Source organism: Rhinatrema bivittatum, chromosome 8 (assembly GCF_901001135.1).
Source record: "Rhinatrema bivittatum chromosome 8, aRhiBiv1.1, whole genome shotgun sequence".
In the NCBI taxonomy this organism is placed as follows: Eukaryota; Metazoa; Chordata; class Amphibia; order Gymnophiona; family Rhinatrematidae; genus Rhinatrema; species Rhinatrema bivittatum.
The window spans coordinates 186,052,590-186,071,436 of record NC_042622.1 but is presented as its reverse complement, the minus strand read 5'-3'; the positions used below and the strand labels follow the sequence as shown (position 1 = coordinate 186,071,436).

Here is an 18,847-nt window from a genome sequence, read left to right as displayed (position 1 = left end):
TCATCAAAACGCTATAAATTTCACATGAGTAACACCCGCTATAAGGAAAAGGGGCGTGGTCAGGGTAATTTTTTAGTTAGCGCACCACATGCTACTTTAGCGCTTCGCATAGGTATTTTGTCACAATGTGGTAAATTTATCGCACCTGTGATATCCTGGCTAGAGAGCGAGAGCCTCTTTATAAAGCTCGCCCTAGCTTGAAAAGTTAACTATTTATACCACTATAGGAGAGTCATCTAGTAACTTGAGGTGAGGTTTTGGTGGTGGCCTAGGGATTTAAGGCCAGTTTTACATGCACAGGCAGACGTACAAACAGCACAGTACACATCTGTGAAGATTTGACGTGATTTGGCATGAGGAAAGGTACACAAGGATGAGATTTGTACATTGTTCTCTCGCCCTAGCTTGGTATACAGTACATCACATCAAATCTTCACTGATGTGTACTCTGCTATTCGTATGTCTGCCTGTGCATGTAAAACTGGCCCCATAACTCTAGACCCACCACCAAAACCTTACCTCGAGTTACTAGATGACCTTCCTATAGTGCTATAAATAGTTGACTACTATGTGTGCCACCCCAGAGATGCTCGCTCTCTTTCTCCCTCTCTGAAACGGAATTTGCGAAAAATCCCGTTTCAGACTTAACATACAGCTATCGCAGGTCGTAACACTAGGAAAAAAGGTGTAGTTATTTTCAGCATTATTGCCCATGATAGCATGTATATCACATGTGTTGTGCTATCACATGCAGCATTACCACATCTCATTTTCATTTACTTCGCCCAAACTCCTCCCATCTGAATAAAGTTTGCAAATTTGCATACAGAGTGCATGCTGCGATAAATAACGCATGCATTATCGTGGGCGTTAGGGCCCTAACACAATTTGATGAATGACCCTGCAGATTTGTACCTGAGACAATGGAGGGTAAAATGACTTGCCCAAGGTCTCAAGGAGCAGCAGTGGGATTTGAACTCTGGTTTCCCTGGTTTGTAGCCCACTGCTCTAACCACTAAGCTATTCCTCCACACCCTGTTATTTGTAATAACTGCCTTTGTTTATAGTCGAGATGACCATCTTCTAGTAGCTTGCATGCTCAGGTTTAATTTATTTGTGATTGCATTACCTGGTTTAAAATTTACAAAGAGTACAATGTTAATTAACAGTTAAGCTTGATAGAACATTTGATTTATCTCTAAATAAAATCATTTATACAGTTTTCAATAATATTTCAGAATGAATGTTTCATTTTTGCTGTAACCAATAAACGTTTTTTAGCTTGTACTAGAAAGCCAGCTGGCTTGTTTGAAGATGATTTTAAAGCCTAAATGTATGGCTTGACATTCTCTTTGTATTTACTGAAGTAATGGAATAAATTTGGAAGCATTTTCCCTGTGTCCTATCATTTCAGCAGTGAATAGAGATAAAAGCACACGCTGTTACCTGCATAATGGTTTTTGGGGGTTTTTTTCAATTATGACTTTTCATCTTTTTTTATCCTTTCAAGGTGAGGAAAGGAGCTATTGGTGCCCAATGTGGCTTGGTCTTTGCATACCATTCTTCGTCTCAAAAATTTCATGCAGAGGAGCATTTTAAAAGATTTGAGAAGTATGACAAGTGGACGCTGCATGAATTGAGGCAGTTTGTAAAAACCAGGTACGTGAGACTTGAATGAATGTGGAAGGCAAAGGGCCTGATTAATTAAAGATTTTTTTCCCAATGTGTACAGATTGGTTGGGAACCTGTTAATGAATGTATTTTAAGGTATTTAGGTTTTCTTCATTTTAAAGCTTAATACATTGGTGACGCTAATAAGAAATATGTGTTTAGAATAGATCCATTTGTGATTACGTGCTTGCACAAGCCATTCTGTGGTCCTGTAGATTATTAAGCCTCTCTCTGTCTATCGCTCAAGGTTTTGTTTATTGTTCTTTTCCTAGCGTGTAGCAGATGGACTCAGGACCAATGGCTATAGTGTGCTCCTGATAGCAGTTGGAGACGGAGTCAGATTTCAATCTGACGTCAGCACTAGTACATATACCCCTGCAGGAAGCTGTGCTCTTCAGTATTTCTCCATCTCCATAGCAGTTCGGGACTCTATACACGCTTGCACAGCGTTAGAGTATTCAAACCAAAGAAAATTCCAAACAAGAAGAAATCTTACCTCTACAGACAGCCCCGCTCTCCTGCGGTGATACCTACGAGTCCCTCTCCCAGTTGAGAATTCCTGAGGTGATTTCAGAGATCCCTTAGAGGTAGGCCTCAGTCTGGCAGCCGGTTCCCGGAGTGGATTTAGCCCCTGGCAACGGGAGCGGCTGAGAGGCAGCGAGTGCAACACCGAGCGCGGCGGTGAAGGTACTTCCCTCTCCCCCAGCAGCCGGAGACCGCCCGGAACGAGACCGGGAAACGCCAAGACAAGATAAGGTAGAAAACTTTCTAAAAGTCTCCGATCTCCGAGGCTCGGAAAGCCGTACAGATTGCCAGTCTGCATCTGGGCTATCGGGTTGATCAGCCCCTTCCGGCTAGACTTCGATCCGATACGAGGGTCCTCCCACGAGGAGACCCTCTGAGGTGCTTCCCATATTGCTCGCATGGTCGCCGACGCCATTTCCCCTTGATCCTCCACCCTTTCCGCCTAACTGAACCGTGCACACAGAGGCGAGCCGGGCGCACAACTTACTTGTGCGCACTTCGGCACACGCATAAGTGCCGTGCGCACAGCGATGCGCACGAGGGGGCTGGGCGCACAGCCACACGCTCAGCGGTGCCGGGCGCATAAGATAAGTCTGTACGCATAGCTGTGCGTGCATCTCAACGCGCATCCCAGTCTACACGCACATCTTCGGTGCACCCGGAGCGCATAACTAATAGAGATGTGCTTCGTGTTTTGCTACCGGGTTGTTTTTTGACTCGGATACTTCGTGGTAAAGTTCGGTTTTTATCGTTTAGTTTTTTTGAAAAAAAACCAAAACTAAACGGGGAAAACCGAAACCGGGCCAAAAAATGACGCGGGAAAACAAAGCTAAAAAAAACCCCCACCTCACGCATTTAAATTAATTTTAATACATTACATACACCCCCCCCCATCCCGATCCCTCCCCAAGACTTCCCAACATCCCTGGTGGTCCAGCGGGGTCCTGGGTGCCATTTGTCCCTCCGTGGCGTGCCCAGTGTGCTAGTGCTAGCCACACTCAAAATGGTGCCGAATAGCCTCTGAACTACTATGTCACAGGGGCTACCGGCGCCATTGGTCAGCCCCTGTCACATGGTAGGAGAACCGACCAATGGCGCCGAAAGCCCCTGTGACATAGTATGGGCAAAGGCTATCTGCGCCATTTTGATTATTGGCAGCCGACGACGACATCGCTCCAGGACCCCCGCTGGACCCCCAGGGATTATTGGCAAGCCTTGGGGGGGTCAGGAGGCCCCCCAAGCTGGCCAAAAAGCTTGCCAATAATCCCTGGGGGTCCAGCGGGGGTCCGGGAGCGATGTCGTCGGCTGCCAATAATCAAAATGGCGCCGATAGCCTTTGCCAATACTATGTCACAGGGGCTTTCGGCGCCATTGGTCGGTTCTCCTACCATGTGACAGGGGCTGACCAATGGCGCCGGGAGCCCCTGTGACATAGTAGTTCAGAGGCTATTAGGCACCATTTTGAGCGTGGCTAGCACTAGCACACTGGGCACGCCACGGAGGGACAAATGGCACCCAGGACCCCGCTGGACCACCAGGGATGTTGGTAAGTCTTGGGGAGGGATCGGGATATGGGGGGGGGGGGGTGTTATTATAGTTAATGTTAATGTTTGGGGTGGTTTTTAATTTAAAAAAAAAAAAAAAAAAAAAAGTGCCTGTCTCCCCATACAAACCCGAAAAATGGATTTTCCCCGAAGTTCGGTGAAAATCCTTTTCGAGTTTTGGGGCCCCCGAACCAGGACGAATTAGGCAATTTCTTTGTAATTGCCTAATTCGTGATAAACGATTGCACATCTCTAATAACTAAGCCTCCCGGAGCGCGCATTAAACGCACAGACCGGGTATTTCTGTGATATTACATGCACAAACCATGGCACCACCGGCCAAGAAGGTCAAGGCACAAGCCCTCTGCTCAGCCTGCCACATAAGAGCTGCACAGCACGAAGAGGCCTCGGCCCTGTGTCTACAGTGCGAGGAGGCTCTGGGAGAACCAGGTCAAGGCCCTCCCCAGCCAGTACAGGAATCTGGCTCCACCGATAGTACACCGAACCTCTCTACCCCCAACACGAGCCTCCCTCAAACGGGGCTCCCTGGGGACACAGTGTCTTTCAATTTAGACCCAGGATCCTTTTCCTGGGTAGAATTCTTTAAAGGTCTACACACCTTTGTCCACATGCAATAGACGCCACCGATGACACAGCCTCCCCCAGAGGACCCTAACCTCCCAGGGCCTCTAGGCCCCCCCGAGTCGTGCCTTACCATAGGGTACACGGACACCTCTGACGAAGATCAAGACTCCCTGGAGGAAGGGGAAATCCCTCCAGGAACGGAACCTTACCGAACCATGAGGCATTTTTTCTCCAAAGACGAGTTACCAGATCTCATGTCTCTCAGCTTGAAGAAGATGACCCACGGGTGGTCCGGCTGTTCTGGAGAGTGGAACTGGGTCCTTTGATTCCCCAGATTCTGGAGGAGCTCAGCATTAAAGCCATCCAGGAAGACTCTGACAAGGAAGGGGTGAACCCGCCCCTGGAGGGATTGCGGGGACCCCTTACCACTTTCCTGTTAACAAAGCAGGTGAAGAAGTTGGTGGATCGGGAGTGGGAATCTCCTGAGGTGGGCCTGAAGGTTGCGAGAGCTATGGGGAAATATATATCCCTTGCCGGAACAGACCTTGGAGTCTTGGAGAATTCTCAAGGTGGATGTAGCCGGGTCAGCAGTTCCTAAGAAGACTACCATCCCAGTTATGGGAACAGTGGCTCTCAAGGATCTCCAGGATAGGAAGCTGGAGATTCTGCTCAAGAGGCTGTTTGAAGTTTCAGCTTTGACTCTTCATGCAGCAGTGTGCGGAAGTCTGATGCAGAGAGCCTGTTTTGTCTTGGGTGCAGAAGGCACATGACAGGTGTTCAGGAGTAACAACTGACGTGGCACAGACGGCCCACTTAGAGGTGGGGGTGGCCTATGTAGCCGATGCTCTGTACGACATGGTCCGAACCGCAGCTAGAAGTATGGTCTCTGCAATGATGGCGTGAGGACTTCTGTGGCTGTGAAATTAGTCAGCGGATGTATGGTCTAAAGCCCAGCTATCAAACCTTCCCTTCAGGGGAAAGCTTCTCTTTGGGGAGGACTTGGAGCAGTTTTTGAAGCAGTTGGGAGAGTCAAAGGGCAGTAAATTGCTTGAGGACCAGAAGGGTCCTAAGAAGTCCTTTCCACTGCAAGCCTGTTTTTGAGAGGCCAGAAGATTTTGTGTGGGCAGGATCCCTACTCCGGCATTGCAGAAGCAGAGTTCTGACAGACAGCAGCCTTTTCGGAGTCAGTGCAGGCCCCTAAGGGACGGTGGTTCCCAAAGGAGGGGGGCGGCAGAAGCAAGGTTGGGCAATGAAGGTGTATTGGTGCGCTCCTCCTTGGTGTCTGTCGGAGAAAGACTGTCTCTCTTTTATGAGGAGTGGACCAGAATCATGTCGGAACGGTGGGTCCTGGAGGTGATAAGACGGCTGTGCCTTAGAATGTTCTCAACCGCTGAGGGATGCCTTTGTAGTCTCCCGCTGTGTATCCTGCTGCAAGCAAGAGGTGGTGCGGGACATACTGCAATGGTTGCAATATCTGCACACCATTGTTCCGGTGCCTCCTTAAGGGAGGGGGCAGGGCAGGTAATCCGTGTACTTCATGGTGCCGAAGAAAGACTGGATCTTTCGGCCTATTCTCAATCTGCAGAAGGTAAATGCTGTTGCATTTTTGAATGGAGATGTTGTGCATGGTGATAACGGTGGTGCGCAAAGGGGAGTTTCTAGCATCATTGGAATTGTCAGAGGCCTATCTTCATATCCCCATGTGGTGCAAACACCAAAAGTTTCTCAAGTTCATAGTTCTGGGAGAACACTTCCAATTTCAAGTTCTTCGCGCATGTTCACAAAGGTGATGGTGTTAGTAGTGGCAGCACTCAGGAAGGAAGGTATCCTGGTACACCTCTTCCTGGGCAATTGGCTGAAATGGGCGAAATCTGAGGTGGAGTGTGGTTGCTCAGACCAACGGGTATTGCAGCTTCTGGAATCGTTGGGCTGGGTGCAAACCTTGCAGAGAGTCATCTGAGGCCTACCCAGTCATTGGAGTATCTGGCATCACACTTCGATACCCGGCTAGGGAAGGTGTTTCTGAGTACAGAGAGAGTCCTCAAGTTTCAGAGTCAGGTTCTTCAGCTGCTGCACTTGTCAGTGCCCAGGTCCTGGGTTCCATGGCATCTATGCTGGAATTAGTGCCATGGGCCTTTGCTCACATGCGACTTCTGCAGGGGGGTCTTATCCCATTGGAATCCGCTGTCGGAAGAATTTTCAGCTTCCTTTATCATTGCCAGAGGATGCCAGGTCCAGTCTTTCATAGGGACTGTCTTGGTGCAATCTGGAGAAGGGAATGGATCTGTAAATGCCTGACTGGGTACTAGGGAACACAGATGCCAGCCTCTCGGGCGGGAGGGGCGATTTGTCAAGAAAAATCATCCCAGGGTCAGTGGTCATCAGAGGCGGCGACTTGGTCCATCAACTGCCTGGAAACCAGGGCAGTGCACAAGTCCTTGTTGGTGTTTCTTCCACTCATGCAGTACAAGTTGGTGTGAGTTTTCTTGGACAATAAGACAGCATACATCAATCGTCAGGGCAGTATGAAGAGTCATCTAGTTGCGCTGGAGGTACAAGAGCTCTTTGTGTGGGTGGAGAAACATCTGGTGAGAATAGCTGTTTCTCATGTGGCCGGAGTGAACAAACGTGCAAGTGGACTTCCTCAGCAGACAGCGTCTGGACCCAGGGGAGTGGGAGTTATTGGCAGAAGCCTTCGCCTTGCTGCAAGCATGGTGGGGCAGACCAATGGTAGACTCATGGCTACTCCAGCAAACACAAAACAGAGCAGTTTTTCACTCGCAGAAGAGAGATCGAATCGGAGGGCATTGACGCTCTCGTCCAACCGTGGCCAACTCATCTGTTGCTGTATGTGTTTCCATTGTGGCCTCTCGTAGGTCAAGTGCTGTGGCACATTGAGCTTCATCCAGGCAGGGTGATTTCTGGTGGCACCCAAATAGTTGCATCAGCCATGGTTTGCGGACCTTCTATGTCTGACGGTGGACGGTCCCGTTCACTTGACTCATCTCTCAGGGTTCTTATGGCGGGCACCCATATTTTTAGACTGGGAGGATCACGTCTGTCTAGCGGTTTGGCTTTAGAGAGGCAGCAACTCCGGTTGAAAGGTTATTCGGAGCCTGTTATTGCGACTTTGCTTCAGGCAAGAAGACCTTCCACTTCCATGGCTTTTGTCCGGGTGTGGAGAGTTTTCAAATCTTGGTGTTTGCAGAACAGGGTGCAGCATTTAAAGGTGGACATTCCGCAGATCCTGCCCTTTTTGTAGAGCAGTTTTGGTAAGGGGTTGGCCAATAATTCCCTTTGGGTCCATGTGGCAGCCTTGGGTTCCCTTCGTGGTAGGATTCAGGGAAGACTGCTGGCGTCTCATCTGGATGTGGTTAGTTTCCTAAAAAGGGGGGGGGGGGGGAACATCTGCATTCTCTGGTGCGGAAGATCTGTCCAACATGGAATCTCAATTTCGTTCTTCAAGTACTGTGTGGTTCTCCTTTTTAACCAATGCGGAGGGTGTCGTTGAAGTATTTACCTTTCAAGGGACAATATCTTTTTGGAGAAGAGCTAGACCAGTTAGTGAGGAATTTAAGCAAGACCAGATCTCAGTATCTTCCTCAGGATCTAATTTTCATATGGTTCGATGCCATATGCAGCTTACTGAGGCCAGGAAATATCACCTTGGTAAGCGTTTTGCCTCTCAATCTGCAAGAGGTAACAGGAAGTTACATTATTAGAATGTATAGCAGTAAATGATGACATAGACTTAATTGGCATCTCAGAGACATGGTGGAAAGAGGATAACCAATGGGACAGTGCTATACCAGGGTACAAATGATATCGCAATGACAGAGGAGCATCTGGAGATGGTGTGGCACTTTATGTCCAGGATAGTATAGAGTCCAACAGGATAAAGATCCTGCATGAGACTAAATGCACAATCAAATCTTTATGGGTAGAAATCACTTGTGTGTTGGGGAAGAGTATAGTGATAGGAGTATACTACCATCCACCTTGCCAAGATGGTGAGACAAACAGTGAAATGCTAAGAGAAATTAGGGAAGCTAACCAAATTGGTAGTGCAGAAATGGGAGATTTCAATTACCCCAATATTGACTGGGTAAATGTATCATTGGGACATGCTAGAGATAAAATTCCTGGATAAAATAAATGACGGTTTTATGGAGCAAGTGGTTCAGGAATAGACAAGAGAGGGAGGAATTTTAGATCTAATTCTCAGTGGAGCACAGGATTTGGTGAGAGAGGTAATGGTGGTGGGGCCGCTTGGCAATAGTGATCATAATATGATCAAATTTTAATTAATGACTGGACGGGGACAGTAAGCAAATCCACGGCTCATTGAAATCATTGGCTCAGTGTGCTGCGGCAGTCAAAAAAGCAAACAGAATGTTGGGAATTATTAGAAAGGGAATGGTGAATAAAACGGAAAATGTCATAATGCCTCTGTATCGCTCCATAGTGAGATCGCACCTTGAATACTGTGTACAATTCTGATCGCCGCATCTCAGAAAAGATATACTTGCGATGGAGAAGATATAGAGCAGGGCGACCAAAATGATAAAGGGGATGGAACAGCTCCCCTATGAGGAAAGACTAAAGAGGTTAGGGCTGTTCAGCTTGGAGAAGAGACGGCTGAGGGGGGATATGATAGAGGTGTTTAAAATCATGAGAGGTCTAGAATGGGTAAATGTGAATCGGTTATTTACTCTTTCGGATAATAGAAGGACTAGGGGGGCACTCAATGAAGTTAGCATGTGGCTCATTTAAATCTAATTGGAGAAAGTTTTTTTCACTCAACACACAATTAAACTCTGGAATTTGTTGCCAGAGGATGTGGTTAGTGCAGTTAGTGTAGCTGGGTTTAAAAAGGATTGGAGAAGTCCATTGCCTGCTATTAATTAAGTTGACTTGGATAATAACCACCGCTATTATTAGCAACGGTAACATGGAATAGACTTAGTTTTTGGGTACTTGCCAGTTTTTTATGGCCTGGATTGGCCACTGTTGGAAACAGGCTACTGGGCTTGATGGACCCTTGGTCTGACCCAATATGACAAGTTCTTATGGGCAAGAAAAACCATGTTCAGAAGCGCATAGGCCGTCTATCGTCCCTCAGTCTTCACAATGAAAGTCTGAGGATTCATACTCTATAACACCTATAGGGGCAGGATTTAAGTCTTTTTCAGAGAGTGGATCCATATACTTTGGACCAGTGGGTCTTGGATATAATATGAATGATAACGCTGAAGAATAAATTCAACCAGCGAAGGATTACTTTGTTGTTTTGCCTGCCCATGCCCCTGGCAAGGTGGCAGTAATTCATTCTACGTTAAGCAAATTGATAATGCTAACCGGCTGAGGTTCCTTCCGGACAGGGGCAAGTAAGGTAGCAGACTGCGCCTGTATGAAGGCTTGAAGACCTTGAAAAAATTCCACGTAAGAGAAGGCAGCTAGGTCCATGCCTAGCCCAGGAGGTTACTGGGTTAGGTGCTGCTAAATTTCTCTCTCCCATGGATGACCCAGTCCCGGGGGTTCTCAGATCCGGGGTACTTCCAGTTAAGGCTGTGGCTGTCCCATCCTCTGAATGGGAGGAGTCGGGCTTAGCAAAGTCTGCAGAGGCCAGCTCTCCCTGGGCTTCCTCACAGTGCTGACATAAGCAAGAATCCAGGTCAGATTATGTAACCCTATTAATGACAAGCAGCGCAGAGAGAAAAGCACTTATGTTTCTTTGCTGCTGGAGCCATTGGCGAAGGTAGATGCGTGTTCAGTCGGCTTGTGCTTAAAATTTTATGCGCACAGATTTCGGGTGCCTACGCGAGCCGCATTGAGGCACACACACAGCCTGTGCGCCTGGCTTTACTTGTATTCTGAACCTAGTAAGTTGTGCATGCATGCATGTATGCGTGCGACGTTATGCAGAAAGCCTGCAGGGGAGTCTGTTGGATGATCAAGGGGTTAAAGGGGCATTTAGAGAAGATAAGGCCATCGCGGTGGAAAGATTAAACAATTTCTTTGCTGCAGTGTTTACTGAAGAAGATGTTGGAGAGATACCTGTTCCGGAAAAGGTTTTCATGGGTGATTATTCTGATCAATTGAACCAATTTGCGGTGAACCTGAAAGATGTAGTAGGCCTGATTGACAAACCGAAGAGTAGTAAATCACCTGGACCAGATGTTATATACACCCCAGGGTTCTGAAAGAACTAAAAAATGAAATTTCAGAACTATTAGTAAACATTTATAACCTATCATTAAAATCATCCAATGTACCTGAAGATTGGAAGATGGCCAATGTAACCCCTATATTTAAAAAAGGATCTAGGGGTGATCCGGAAAACTATAGACCGGTGAGCGTGACTTCAGTGCTGGGAAAAATCGTGGAAACTGTTATAAAGAATAAAATCACAAAACGTTTAGATAGACATGGTTTAATGGGACACAGCCATTATGGATTTGCCCAAGGGAAGTCTTGGCTCACAAATCTACATTTTTTTGAAGGGGTGAATAAATGTGTGGACAAAGGTGAACCGGTAGATGTAGTATATTTGGATTTCCAGAAGGCATTCAACAAAGTCCCACATGAGAGGCTTCTAAGAAAACTAAAAAGTCATGGGATAAGAGGCGATGTCCTTTTATAGATTGCAAGTTGGTTAAAAAACAGGAAACAGAGTAGGATTAAATGGAAAGTTTTCACAGTGGAAAAAGGTAAACAGTGGAGTGCCTCAGGGATCTGTACCTGGACTGGTGCTTTTTAATATATTTTATAAATGATCTGGAATGGGGTACGACAAGAGAGGTGATCAAATTTTGCTGATGACACTAAATTATGCAGAGTAGTTAAATCTCAAGCGATTTGTGATGAATTGCAGGAGGACCTTGTAAGATTGGAAGACTGGGCTTCCAAATGGCAGATGAAGTTTAATGTGGAGAAGTGCAAAGTGATGCTTATAGGGAAAAATAATCCTTGCTGTAGTTACACAATGTAAGGTTCTATCTTAGGAGTTAGGAAAGAGATCTCGGCGTCATAGTGGATAATACATTGAAATCGTCGGCCCAGTATGCTGTGGAAATCAAAAAAAGCAAACAATGTTAGGAATTAGGAAGGGAATGGCAAATAAAACAGAGGATGTCATAATGCCTCTGTATCGCTCCAGGGTGAGACTGCACCTTGAATACTGTGAGCAGTTTTGGTGGTCACATCTTGAAAAGGATATAGCTGCACTGGAGAGAGTGCAGAGAAGGGCGACCAAAATGATATGGGACATGGAACAGTTCCCATTATGAAGAAAGGCTAAAGAAGCTAGGGCTGTTTAGTTTGGAGAAGAGTTGACGGGGGGGGGGGGGGGGGGGGGGGGGGGGGGGATATGATATGTCTACAAAATCATGTAAGGACTTGAACAAGTTAATGTAATTTGATTATTTACTCACTGATTATAGAAGGACCAGGGGGCACTCAATGAAGTTAGCAAGTAGCTCATTTAAAACAAATTGAAGAAAATTATTTTTCACTCAGTGTATAGTTAAACTATGGAATTAATTTCCAGGAGATGTGGTTTCAGCAGTTAGTGTTACCGGGCATATAAAAAGATTTGGATAAGTTCCTAAAGATTAAATCTGTAAACTGCTATGACAGTAATTAATAAGCAATAGTAGCTTGTGATCTGTCTAATGTTTGGGTTCTTGCCAGGTTTATGTGAAATTGTTGGAAACAGGATACTGGGCCAGATGGACCCTTGGTCTGACCCAGTATGGTGGTTCTTATGTACACAGCTTATGTGCAGTGTTATGCGCAAAGCGCATGCGTAGAGCCGACACGCACTGCACAGACCGACACTCTATGGTGGGCAATACAGCATGCACAGACGCACACAAGATGGCACCTCCGCAGCCTACCACACGGTGTGCCGACCAAGCCTAAAGCGTGGCCTAGCCCACTGGGCTGCCGCTCAACCTGTTCGGAAGCCCACTTCCCCTTATCCTCAATGAGATCGGGAGCGATGATGGTATGGCCTGCCGAGAAAGGAGACCGGAGGAAGTCTTACCAAAACCCCTCCAAAACGTTTCTAAATTGGGAGGAAATCCTCTTTCTTGGTTTTTTTTTTTTTTTTTTTATTTACCTGGGCTTAGCGCTTACCAGCTGAATACAGAGACTCTTGGCTGCTGGGGGAGAGAGCTTTGGCTGTCACTGCTACGCTCTGCTTCCTGTACCCGCTGGCTTTCAGCTGCTTAAGCAGACATTTTTGTGTTTAGAGAACCGCATAAAGGTGAGGCAGTTTCTAAAGCTGCTCTGGCTAGATGGATCAAAGTCACGAATACCTCAGCATATTTGCTCAAGGGCCGGCAGGCCCCGGAGATTATTCGTGCTCATTATACTGGAGCACAGTCGTCATCTTGGGCGGAAGCAGTTACTGTAGCAAGATGGCAACTTGGTCATCCTAACATTGTTTGTGAAGCACGACAGATTGAATGTTTTTGCTAAGTTGGTCGCAGCATACGGTGCTGGATTTCTCAGAGCAGCTTTGGTACTTCCCACCTGTCAGAATGGGATTGTACTGTTGTAGAAGGATGAAATGGAAGGAGAACATTTTTTATGAACCGGATCAATTATATTTATTCTCTTGGAATTTTAAACAGCATTTACAGGGAAACTTCAGCACCATACTGGCACCACGACTTAATGCTTCAGGCCTCATAAGCAAAAACCTTTTTCTTTGCTCCTGAGTGGAGCGCACAATATCAACCTAATAAACGAAGGTTGACCGACGTGCCACAAATGCGCAGTAGAGAGCAGCTCTACCGCGCATGCGAGCACGTCGGTCACAGTGTGCCTCTTAAAAATAAAAATGGCGCTGTAGGAGCGGCAGGAGCGGCGGCCCGAAGACCCGGAGCGGCGGCGGCACCGGCCCGAAGACCCGGAGCGGCGGGTGCGGCAGCGGCGGGCCGAAGACCCGGAGCGGCGGGTGCGGCAGCGGCGGGCCGAAGACCCGGGCTGGAGCGGCGGCCCGAAGACCCGGAGCGGCGGGTGCGGCGGCACCGGCCCCGGCCCGAAGACCCGGGCTGGAGCGGCGGCCCGAAGACCCGGAGCGGCGGCATGCGCGCGAGGGAGGGACAGACTTCCTTCCGTCCGTCTGTCCCTCCCTCGCGCGCATGCCGCCGCCGCTCCGGGTCTTCGGGCCGCCGCTCCTGCCGCTCCGGGTCTTCGGGCCGCCGCTCCTGCCGCTCCGGGTCTTCGGGCCGCCGCTCCAGCCCGGGTCTTCGGGCCGCCGCTGCCGCTCCCGCCGCTCCGGGTCTTCGGGCCGCCGCTCCGGGTCTTCGGCGGAGATCGACTGAGGGGAGAGGGGAGGAGGGAGGAGAGAGGAGTGACTCAGGGGAGGGGGGGAGAGAGGAGTGACTCAGGGGGAGGAGGGAGGGAGGAGTGAGGGAGGGGAGGAGGGAGGGAGGAGTGACTGAGGGGAGGGAGGAGTGACTGAGGGGAAGAGGGAGGGGAGGAGGGAGGGAGGAGTGACTGAGGGGAGGGAGGAGTGACTCAGGGGAGGAGGGAGGGGGGGAGAGAGGAGTAACTGGGGGGAGGGGGGAGTGACTGAGGGGAGTGACTGGGGGAGATGGGAGGGAAGAGGGGGGAGTGACTGAGGGGAGGAGGGAGGGGGGAGAGAGAGGAGTGACTGAGGGGAGAGAGTGGGGGAGGTGGGAGGGAGCATGAGGGGGAAGGAAATGATCAAAAAAAAATGTTAATGTAGCCCGTTTTAACGGGCTTAACGGCTTGTCTGGATATATCCAAACATTTTGCCCATAGTATTGAACAGTTCTATTTCTAAAGAAAAACTTCAGGATAAGGTTTCTGTCCTGCTCGAAAGGAAAAGTAGCCAATAATGTGCCTCTGGTCTTAATCTCAATCTGTATAGACATCTCAATCAATTCTGAGGCATTCAAAGATCTTATTTCTTGCACTTCCTCCAATCCCGTAGATGGTATTTCTTTCTTTGAAACAAAAAATGCTTTAGAAATAACTGGAATTATTTCCTTGGGGATCTTTAAGCATTCTAGCATGTATTCCTTTAGCATTTCCACCGGGGACAGTTTTTTCACCACAGGAAAATTCACTATTCGTAAGTTTGAATAGTGAAGTGAATTTTCTATACTCTCAAATTTTCTCTCTGCATTTATCTCAGCTCTTATTAAAGTACCTTGTACATTTTCCATTGAGGTAACTTTTTCCTCCAATTTTTCCATTTTATCTTGATTCAAAATCATCATTTTCTTGGTATTTAACGCCCTTTTATTCAAGTCAAGAAAAGCCTGTGTTAATGTTGTAATAACAGACTCAATTAATACCATAGCTTTCCATAACGTATCTAAAGTCACTACAGGAGGTTTTTACAATGAGAATAAATTTTTTGCATGAAGAGTTGCCAGATCTTGAAGCACTTTATTCTCTGTGTCCCATTCCGGTATAGCCCTTTGGGGTTTAGGTGTGGAGGTAGCCGCTCCTTCCAAGGCTCCTACACCTCCTCCAAATGCCGACTCTTTGCTGCCTCCGTCCAACTTGGAAGGGGTTTGCTCTCTTCTCTTCTCCTCTCCTCTGGAGCATGCGATATTTCCTCCCCTTCTACTCCCGTTTGACCTCGCGGCGGCGTCTCGGGTGCCCCTGGGCTGAGCGAAATCTCCTAGGCCACGGGGATCGACCCGAGCTCCTGGGTTCCTTCCCCAGCGGCCCTCGCTCCTGGCATCCTCGGGGTAAGATCAAAGAAGCTTTCAATCTTTGCTTGCTGGAAACCTTCTTCCTTTGTAGTTGTAATTGTAAGTTCCTTCAAATGGGCTTTACGCTTTGTATGTGGCATTTTAGAGGCAAAAATTTCCAAAAAGAAATTGATAGACTGATTTTTCAGGCAAGTGCAGAGAGAATTCCAACTGCTGCTAATCATGTGGTGACCATCTTGGCCCCCCATATTTGGTGTTTTATTCTTGTTTTCAAGTTCAATTGTATAGTCAGTTTTCAGTGCTTTGTCATAAGAATACTGCATTTCCCTGTACGTACCCAGATCAGTCCAGACACCTGGGTTTTGCCTCCCCTCCAGCAGATGAAGACAGAGAAGTTTTTCAAAACAACCCTGCCTTATATATCAAGGTGCTACCCACAGTCCCTCAGTCTTACTCTGTCTCCAGCAGATGGCGAAGGTGCAAAACCCACAGTCTCTTCTGATTTAAAACAAAAAAAAACATATGTTAGTTAGCCGTTGGATTGGGTTTTATTCCATTCTGCTTTGACATTACGTAAGACTGAGGGACTGTGGGTAGCACCTTGATATATATGGCAGGGTTGTTTTGAAAAATGTCTCTGTCTCCATCTGCTGGAGGGGAGGCAAAACCCAGGTATCTGGACTAATCCGTGGTACTACAGGAACGAAAATTATCAGGTAAGAAACTAATTCAATTGTATAGTCCGTTTTCAGTGCTTTGTCATAAGAATACTGTATTTCTTAGTGCTGCACTGTCTCTTAAGTAATGACAATGATGTCATGGAAAAAGACAGCGTGCTCAGCCTCCATCTGCTGGTAGGGGGAAATAACCCACCTGTAAGAACTGGAAATAACCCACCTGTAAGAACTGGACTGGACTGATGGAAAAAAAATTAACAGATAAAAATTTCTCCATACATCAGAAAAGTGCTCATAACACAAAAAAACTATGTAAGTAACCAAAAGAAGAGAGATGAAGAAATAGCTATAATAAAAATCTATAAAGTCACTAAGATGATAAGCCAACATCTCAGATGTGATGGAAGGTCAGCCACATACACATCTACTCTCTAGTTCTCTCTCTCCCCTGTTGATTGTGAACCCTACCTTTGCAGCATTTCCCACTGAACTGATGAGCAGAAAGTGGACTTGAAAGTTAAACCTGGTCTCCCTCATAACAGTTCACAGCATTGCCATTGAGCCATCAGTTCTCTTTTTAATTGATAAAGGGTGAATATTAATACTTGCTGGGTATATGTGTACTGCATAGAACATTTAAGTACTTGCAATAGTGCTGTTGGTCATATTCAGTTGACTGATTGTTTAAAAAAAACTTGTGAGTGGGCACTGTGGGTGACAAGCTCCACTGATATGTCTTCATCTGTAGGAGTGACTTGCAAGGGGCTGAAATAGGGGAAGACGAACCAGTTGGCTGGTTTGAATTGGAAGATGAGTGGGATGAAGTGGATGTCAAAATGCAGCAATGCCGAACCGCCCAGGTCAGAACTTGTTTGGAAATCTGGTGTCTCATTCTGTCTGCCCTCCTTGCAGTTGACTCTCCAGCTGTTTCCTTATTGATAGTTGAGTAACAATTTGCAAGTTCAATAAATAGTTGATGCTTTAGCTTATAGCATTAAAATCTGAAACAGACTCTGTGGCCTAGCCCATGATAGATGAGGGACACTAAAACTGTTGAAATGCCCTGTATTCAGCAAAATCCATTTATATTTATTTATTTCAAAGAGATCCTGCCACATTTTGACAAATATTTAGTTTTAAGAAACTCCTACCTGTCATGTTTTTTCTTTCATCCATCTCTTGTTGGTTGTTAACTTTTAGTGCATATTTACGAATCTAACACGTCCTTCACGGTGTCCTGCTTAATTCTTAAATGGTGTCCCATTTCAATGTTTCTAGTAAACTGTTTACTGCCAGTCAGACTCTATTATGAAGGGATGAGAGAACGTTGTTGGATTTCTTCTTACAGGGGTCAATTTTCAAAGACATAACAATGAGCATATATACACGCAAGTAGCATCTACTTGCATACATGCTATTTTATAAACCTCAAACATGCATGTTTTTGCTTTTGCATGCACATGTATGTGCATAAAAAGAGAGTGGACTAGAGGCGTTCCAGGGTGGGGCCAACATTTACGCACGTAAAATTTTAAAAGACAAGTGCACATAGATTTGCCAACATATATAATTTTACATCTACTAATTACCTTGCGTAAGTGATATTAAATGTTTGTTTGAGTATTAGCTGGGTGGGAGAACCAGGGGCAGGGAGTTCAGGCTGAAGAACCAGCAAGGTCTCTGACTTGAAGTACTGGATGAGCTGGTGGAGTAATTGGTAAAACTGGTAACTTAATTTATGCGCACATATTTTAAAATGACCCGAGTCCCACTTCATTTTCACACTTAAAATATACAAACCTATATATTTTAAAATAGGAAAAGAACGTGTATTCAGTGCATTGAAATATGCACAGTCAATGCATTGCTTGTATTAGCTCATAAACTTGCATATTCGAGCATGTGTTGCAGGGTAAAGATACACATATTTTATAATATGCACATATTTTATAACCTGCATGTATTACATACTATGGTAAAACTATACACAGCCATATAGTTCTTTGCGTACCGCTGCACTCAGTTGTATTAAAGCTAGCCTACTTCTGTTAAAATAAATTTTCATATTTATCTTAATGAGACTTGAAGTACATTTTGTCTAAGCTATTTTTTGCAAGGATTTGATGGTGGAAGAATTCTTAGGCTAACTGACTGAATATTTTTCCAGTATTTGATGGTGAAGTTTTTATGCACACGGCAAGATACAGCTGAGCGCCTTGGAGTTCAGGGTCTGAGTATGTTTGGATACCTCCGTCCTGTAATCAAGGAGATGAAAACCAGTGCGCATTGTCTACAATGTAAGCAAACAGGCGGTGATATGGTTTGCGGCATGACGCTTCTGCTGAAGACCCTACAGTTCATCCAGCAACTTACACTGGATCTGGTATGTTCAGTCAATGCATTGTCAACTATTTTATGTCGTAAAACAAGAAGGAATGTATTTAGTTGCTGATGAGACGACAATCCATCTTAGGTTGGTCATAAATGGAGTAGTTGGCGTATTGAATTGTAGAATCATAATTAAGCTTATACCTGAGTAGATAATTAAGAACATAAGAACATAAGAAATTGCCATGCTGGGTCAGACCAAGGGTCCATCAAGCCCAGCATCCTGTTTCCAACAGAGGCCAAACCAGGCCACAAGAACCTGGCAATTACCCAAACACTAAGAAGATCCCATGCCACTGATGCAATTAATAGCAGTGGCTATTCCCTAAGTAAATTTGATTAATAGCCGTTAATAGACTTCTCCTCCAAGAACTTATCCAAACCTTTTTTGAACCCAGCTACACTAACTGCACTAACCACATCCTCTGGCAACAAATTCCAGAGCTTTATTGTGCGTTGAGTGAAAAAGAATTTTCTCCGATTAGTCTTAAATGTGCTACTTGCTAACTTCATGGAATGCCCCCTAGTCCTTCTATTATTCGAAAGTGTAAATAACCGATTCACATCTACCCGTTCAAGACCTCTCATGATCTTAAAGATCTCTATCATATCCACCCTCAGCCGCTCTTCTCCAAGCTGAACAGTCCTAACCTCTTCAGCCTTTCCTCATAGGGGATTTGTTCCATCCCCTTTATCATTTTGGTTGTCCTTCTCTGTACCTTCTCCATCGCAACTATATCTTTTTTGAGATGCG

General features: G+C 46.2%; 1 protein-coding gene across 1 annotated transcript in view; it reads left to right on the top strand.

Annotated features, from left to right (window-relative positions):
* Positions 1-18,847, top strand: part of ZZEF1 (zinc finger ZZ-type and EF-hand domain containing 1) — a 335,589-nt gene that overhangs the window by 51,151 nt on the left and 265,591 nt on the right. Inside the window, 3 exon segments of the mRNA XM_029612069.1 lie at positions 1,511-1,659; positions 16,454-16,565; positions 17,873-18,088. Coding sequence (XP_029467929.1) covers positions 1,511-1,659; positions 16,454-16,565; positions 17,873-18,088 — 477 coding nt within the window.